Raw genomic sequence first — 7,142 nt, forward strand, 5'->3', positions numbered from 1 at the left:
GCAGCTGAGAACTCACATCACTATATTGAACTCAGTTATCTACCAACCAATGCGATGGGTGCTGCCCGTTATCTACAGGATTAGGTCCAGTCGCCGCTGATGACTGCTGGCCAGGTGGCACCGCCGGGCTACCCAATGTTCTCACCCATGTAGTCTGCAGAGCTCCATCGTCGCGCAAGATCCAGTACGCCAGAGGTGAAGCGCTTCCGACATCCCAAGCCCATCCCCGAGTGTCAATACCTTGACTCAATACAAGGACGAATGCAGGAGCATCAGTCTGTGAATACTGCGTGCTCACGGGCAATACATTAAAGGAAATCGGTGAAACTTGGCTGAAATAGGCCGGTGCAGCTGTTGCATTTGGATCCGTTGTCGTCGTCAAGCCTTGCCGCCCTTCAACGTTGTACATGAGAAGAGGGAGACCACCAGCTCGGGAGTAAATTGTGGCAAGACCCTTCAACGGGTGGTCTGTCTCGTCAAATCTGAACTCTACCTCAGGGTAGATACCTTCCGCTTCGTCACATGCCGCAGGGTAGACATCGAAGACTAGCCTAGGTGCGTAACCTTTAATTAATTCGAGTGGAGTTGGTTCCCCTAGTCTAGGGTCACCAATGCCCACCAATGGGTTCGGCCCACCTGCTATAGGGTTATAGTTCTTGACGTGTGAATTGGTACGCCACATCCTGAACCAATTCGTCAGGTTCGACCCTTCGTCCTGGTAGTTGAGCTTGAATTTCTTAACAAATGGCGGAAATAGTCAATACACTGCATCAAGGACATCGTTTGCGTTGGCAGTGAATTGGTTCGTAATCTGCTCAACTTCATTTTCGATCTCCTCGGGGGCTGTAGTCTTATGCGCAAGGTCTATTATTTTTGGGTCAGCTGAGTGATACGCCTTTTGTAAGATTAGAGAAGTTGACTGACCTTGTAAGGCGATTATCTGACATATTAAAGCAAACCCCGCCTCGCCGAGCACCCACCCGAGGACCTGGTCCAAGTCATCCAGGTAGTTCTTAAGAGTAAATGTAAACTGTCCATTGGTATCTGGAGTGTACATCTTGTCATAGCTTTGATCATGCCATACTTGAACTAGAGGGGTTGCTCCAGACTGTCCAGGAGTGGTTTGCCCCTGCCCTGTTAAAACACTGAAGATATTCTGGACAATATACCCAGCACCTCCTTCACCCTTGATGTTGAAGGCTTGGAGATAGCTGTTAATCTGGTCGGTATCACGGTTCTGGACTGCAGTGGGATACTCATTTTTCCAGGCCTCAATTAATGTGAGAGAAGAGTAGAGCATCCCGATATCCGCCAGGTTCTCCTGTTGAACCTGCATGGACTGGAGAGTATTTTGTATGCCGTTTAGCGCGCCCATGATCTGGTTTTGGCGATCTTGGGCGGCTGAGTCTGCCCGGTCCTTTTCGATGAAACTGATGGCGATTTTGGCGATAGTGCCGGCGGCTTGAAAAGCGGCTGCCGCCATGACTGCTTGTAAGCGTTGGACAAAGTGAAAGATGAGTAGGTTTCTTGACAGGATTGGAAGTAGGATGGCAAATGCTGAGGTCTGGTCAAGCAGTTAACCGTGACTGCTGCTAAATATATATAGATACTTTACCTACTAGGGCGTGTAGCTAGATAAAGTGACTAAAGCTCGGTGGCTAAATATATTATTATAAAGGTCTATTCGCAGTATTGTAGGATTACAAGTATGGGCGAGTGCAGCGTGGCGTGGTCTATCGGCATCTTAACTGCTGAATCAGGTCAATCCTCTTGGGTTGCACATTTGGTCTCGAACAGCCTGTGGACTCAAGATGCCTGATGGCTGTGTAGGCCGAGACCACAGTGTACCCATACTGAGTTTAGTAACGCAGTTGGCTTCTTGATTGATTTGATGCCCTCAACCTCTCGCCACTCGGTGAGATAAATGTCGGCGTGTCACCACTTAGCTTTAGGCGATGGCTTTTCCAGTTGAAGCTGAACTTCAAAGCGGGGTAATAATACACACTATTGCCCAGCCTATTGTAATTATGCATATTTTATTAGCTCCTTAGCCTTTGTCCTCGTATCAACTGAAACATAAGTACAGGTAGTAAGCTGCGGCCCAGGTCTAGACCTAGGCTGGGACCTCGAGTACTATGGGTAGTGGATACTCAGTAGCCAGCCCAACTTGGTTCTTATTCGCTGAACCCATCAGCGAATAAGAATAATCTTTCTCACTAAAAGACCTTGCACTGTCTCACTCGACGTGTTCTAGACCTGCCTATAATAATCCATATCTACAGTTTTAGACGAATAGCTGTATGGCTTATGTGGAGTCGGGACGGAAAGGTCAATTCCTGAGTTCATTGCAGCCAGTCTAGACCGAATTGTGGCTACCTGAGCATGCATTGTAATAAAGATGCATTGTTTCACCGACTCTTGGGGGCAAAGACTGACTCACAATCTGCCAAGCCAGTTTCAATCTGGACTATAAGACTTTTTATAACTTCAGCTATCTACTAAACGCCAATAACGACTGGTGATGTGATATGATAAGTGCCCAGTAACATACTCCAACGACATCATATCACAGCTGAAATCCCGGTTCGAGTTCCCAGTCATAAAGAAACCTAACATCAACACGATCCCCAAGCAGGCCAGCTACCCCAACTCTCACATCCTCATCTGGCACCAGATCAATAAAATTGTTGTCAAAGACCAGACTTTTACCATCACTGTCGGATGCACTCAACACAACTCCTTTGGCTGGTGTATTAGCTCTCACAAGGACTGCTGATCCACCATCCACTATCTCCGTAGTGACCTTTAGATCAGAAGACATGTGCACATACTTGAGAGGCTCCGGCCAGCTCACCCATCTGGCTAATTGTTCTCCAGATGAGACGTCTCGTACATATGCTACCAAGACCGTCTCATCGGGGTTCGGAATGTCAAGCCCAGCCAGAAGCTCAGTTGAGCGGTTGCCTTTCAGAACATTTTCCTTTGAGGCGACTGAACCCTTCCATTCAACTGGCTTCCCGCTTTGGACATCAAATGCCTTGACCTCTAGGTTGACTTTCATATCATCGAGATGATCGTTGACAGCCCAAACGTCCACCTTATGCTTCTTATCGAGATAACCAGTGGTGATATAAGGCGGCTTCTCTGTGACGACTCGTTCCATCCCAACAACCATCTTGTCGAGCGCTCGCTTAGTAATGTAGTAAGCAGGTTTGGGATTCATGTCTACATCGACTAGTGCCCAGCTGATACCAGGCCAGATGTCATTCAGCTGCCAGACCAAGACACCACCACAGTTCTCCTCTCCAGGACCTCGGAACTCACGTCGCCAACAGTTATAAGCATACGCCATAGCTTCCGCCTGAAGGAACTGCGTGCAGTACACAAAGTCCCTGAGTGGATTCATGCGAAAGCGGTAGTTCTCGCCCATATACATCGGGTAGCGTCTCTGATGACCAGGGCCTTTATCGTGGACGTCAAAGGTCCTCGACTGTGCATGGCGCTCTTGGGGAGAAGTGATGGCTCGGTGGAGAGTCTGGAGACTGGGAGCTGACTCGAAGCCGAATTCTGAAATGAAGCGAGACATGTAGGCCTTGTAGTCCTGGTATGGTGACATCTGGCCATGCCATACATCCCAGCAGTGCGTGTCACCAACGGTTGTGTCGTTGGAGAAGCTTCCGCCGTAAGGAGAGCTAATCCAATATGGGACATCAGTGCCTGATGCTTTGATGACGGAAGGGAGAGTGCGTTCGTAGATCTCACGTGCTGGAAACGTGGTCTTGTCCCATGGACCAGTCGTGTCACTGTAGTCAACATCCCAGCACCGATCTCCATCCGCGCACATGTAATCCTCGTTGTTTCCGCACCACAAGGCGAGAGAGGGATGGTGGCCAACACGCTGCAAGTGTTGCTCCGCTTCGATCTTGGAATTGGCGACAAAATCCGGCGAGGCTGGGTAGTTGCCGCATGCAAATAGGAAGTCTTGCCAAACCATGATGCCTTCTCGATCGCAGATGTCATAAAAGTCATCGCTCTCCACGATCCCACCGCCCCAGACACGAATCATGGACTGGTTTCCTGCTTTGGCAAGAGTGATCCATTTCTCGTAGGTACTTCTTGACACTCTGGGTAGCATGAAGTCCGCGGGGATCCAGCATGAGCCTCCACTGAAGAGACGAATATTGTTGACTTCAAAGACGAATGAAGTGCCTGGTTGGTCTTTGAGCGGATTTTGCAGTAAGCGAAGCCGTCTGATGCCCAACTTCTTGCTCACAGTGTGATTGGGAATGCTGACTTGGAGGAGATAGAGGTTCTGCTCTCCATACAAGAATGGGTACCATAGCTTTGGTTTGTTGAGCTTGACCGTAAATGATAGAGCGCCTTTGGTCGATTTTGATGCTTTATCATCAACAACGATGGCTCCTGTTTCAACGTCCAGTAACTGAACTTGAACCTCATTTATACCGTCGTGACCCTCCAATTGGGCCTCGACTTTGATGTCGACAGAGGAGAGATCCGGGGCAACATCCTGGGTGACCTTGAGATCACAGATGCGTGACTCGTAGACCTCCAAGTATATAGGTTTCCAGGGACCACTAGTGTTAACGCATGGTCCCCAGTCCCAGCCCCAGTGGTACTGAGCCTTTCTTACGAAGAGTCTCTCCGACCCGCCAAAGCTGACGCCTCTTCCTTCCTGGAGCGTTTTGTATCCAATACGCTCGCGTTCCGAACGGCCATATGCTGGAGCAGCTCTGAATCTGAGCTCAAGAGTAGAGGGCTTTTCTCTACCCTTCAGCATGTCGGTGACATCGATACGATGAGACCTGTGCATATTGTTGCTGAACAAGATATGCGAATCGTTCAGATATACGTCAACCACCGTATCAAGGCCATCGAACACAAGTTCAACCTTTTCAGTTGATCTCAGACCGACTGGAGAGATCTCCTCGGTACGATATGTCCAGTCAGCATCATTGACCCAAAGACACTTCAGTTCGTTGATGTCAATATAGGGATCAGGAATCAACTCATGATGCAAAAGATCAATATGAGCGACAGTTGGGAACTGGGCGACAGGTAGGAAGGATGAAGCAGTGCCATCGTTGAGAGAACTGACTTGCTTGAATTTCCAACCTTTATCCAAGTGGATTTGACGCACCATTATTACTGCGAGAGAAAAGATATTTGCTGAGAGTAGTGAATGAGGTGTCTCCTCTGAAGAACGTTGGGCAGTCGATGCGGGGAACCTACAACTTATGTTCTGACTATGGGGGTTACACCGGAAGTGGATTAATCAACCAGTCGGTGATTTATCCGTGAGAACACGATTGAAGATCAGACGTGCGCAGTCTTACATTGGCAGGTGAAGTGTCGCATCTCCACCAACAGCTCACTACGGCGGTAATATGTAGATCCGCGCTAGCTGCAGTGCGAGAAATACCTTCCAATGGTCACGATATGCGGGCCTCAATTGCACATAGTTATTGGGTAACGTAAATATGTTCAACTCATATCAATAAACTAAAGACTAACGTTATCGAAATGAAATATATCTCGAGCCCAGACACAATATAGAAGAGATTCCGGTATATTTAAGCCTCAGTCTTTACCTTTTCCTTCTCGCTGGTAATAGACAAAGTCTTAGTATCACTCGAGGCCTCAATAGCAACTTCATCATCAAAGAGAGCTGAGATCTCCTCCAAGGTCATTCCCTTAGTCTCAGGGAAGAACAGGGCGAAGATAATCGCGCAAATGATTGTGAATGCCATCATGATGAGATAAAACCTCCAACCAATGGTTTCAAAAGCCGTAGGCGCAGCCTCGAGAAGAGTGAGAGAACCAACAAAAAGACCAGCACAGGATATCGCAAATCCTTTTCCTCGAAGATGAGTAGGCCAGATCTCAGAACCGTAGACATAAGTCGAAGCATCCATGCAGGTGGCATAGAAGGTGAGGTGCAGATACAAGAAGAAGACACCGGCGGAGTTGCCGCCTTTATTAGTTGTGCCTCCATAGAGAGCGACCATAATGCTCACACCAAGAAGTGAGATGGCGCAGCCAATGAGGCCCGTGACCATCAGCCATTTTCTTCCGACGTAGTCAAGAAGGACGGCATTGATAGCGTTGCAGACTAGTCCTTCGGTCAACCATCCAGCCGAGAGTGCGAGACTAGCAGAAGCACCATGTCCAAGAGCCGCATACAGTGAAGGTCCATAATTGTTGATGACAGACGTCCCTGTTAGCTGGCCAGCAAGAAGAGTGGTGAAACCAATCAGAGCCCGCTTCCGATAATGGGGCACGGTGAAGAGTGAAGCCCAAGAAGATGGCAAGTGACGCTCAAGCTCTACCTGAGCGCGAATCTGAGCAAACTCTGCCTTGGCCGCATGGTTGTCAGGATCGCTTGGATCTCTGTAGATGCGCTGCAAAACAGCTTCGGCTCTCTCATGCTGATCGTTGTCGATGAGCCATCGTGGAGACTCAGGAATGAAGTAGACACCGCATGCCAGGATCAGAGGAGGTAAGCACTGTATAGCCAGAGGAGGACGCCACTGAGCCCCGTCTGCATTGACGAAGTAGAAGCCGAACCCGACCCAAGCTGACGATGAGTATCCGACCAAGATCGAAACACCGTGAAGACCAACGAGGAGGCCACGAGCATGAGGAGGCGCAACTTCACTCTGCCAAAGCGGCACAAGCATGACGAGTCCGCCGATAGCGAGGCCTGTAAGAAATCTTGCGACGAGATACATTGCCAAGTGGACAGAGCCAGCCTGAAGCCCACCACCAATAATAGCGATTAGGCTTGCCAGGAACATGGCCTTGCATCGACCGAACTTGTCAGCGACAGCTCCAAAGCTCAAGGTGCCGATGAGGCCGCCGCCCTGGAAGAGCCCGTTGATTGCGCCGGTGAGAGCAGCTGCATTGCTGGCTGTATCGAGACCGAAGTAATGGAGAAAGGATGGCTGGCCGAGGGTTGATCCTATGATGGCGGAACAGTATCCGTAGGTAATGCTCCCAAAAGTCGCAAAGGCAATGATCTGTTGGTACATAGATTAGGTTTCGTCTAGTAACAGAAATGGAGTGACACGTACGAGAATGTTGTAGCCACTAAGTGGCTTGCCGCGAAACTTGATGAGTGCCAT

The 7,142-nt window shown here is 49.2% G+C and overlaps 3 protein-coding genes across 3 annotated transcripts; all 3 read right to left on the reverse strand.

The window, feature by feature from the left end:
• Positions 1–31: 31 nt before the first annotated feature.
• FTJAE_7292 (uncharacterized protein) lies at positions 32–1,483 on the reverse strand (the record flags this gene model as incomplete). Its single annotated transcript, XM_037353994.1, has 3 exons — positions 32–727; positions 779–864; positions 925–1,483. The coding sequence occupies 3 exons, from the start codon at positions 1,481–1,483 to the stop codon at positions 32–34; spliced, it is 1,341 nt and encodes a 446-aa protein (XP_037205594.1).
• A 1,083-nt stretch (positions 1,484–2,566) lies between these two features.
• On the reverse strand, positions 2,567–5,161 carry FTJAE_7293 (beta-mannosidase; the record flags this gene model as incomplete). Its single annotated transcript, XM_037353995.1, has 1 exon — positions 2,567–5,161. The coding sequence occupies one exon, from the start codon at positions 5,159–5,161 to the stop codon at positions 2,567–2,569; it is 2,595 nt and encodes an 864-aa protein (XP_037205595.1).
• Positions 5,162–5,591: 430 nt separating this feature from the next.
• Positions 5,592–7,142, reverse strand: FTJAE_7294 (sugar transporter; the record flags this gene model as incomplete). The annotated part of the gene is made up of 2 exons (XM_037353996.1): positions 5,592–7,037; positions 7,092–7,142. The coding sequence occupies 2 exons, from the start codon at positions 7,140–7,142 to the stop codon at positions 5,592–5,594; spliced, it is 1,497 nt and encodes a 498-aa protein (XP_037205596.1).

This window comes from Fusarium tjaetaba (genome assembly GCF_013396195.1).
Source record: "Fusarium tjaetaba strain NRRL 66243 chromosome Unknown NRRL66243_c0000146, whole genome shotgun sequence".
Taxonomy (NCBI): Eukaryota; Fungi; Ascomycota; class Sordariomycetes; order Hypocreales; family Nectriaceae; genus Fusarium; species Fusarium tjaetaba.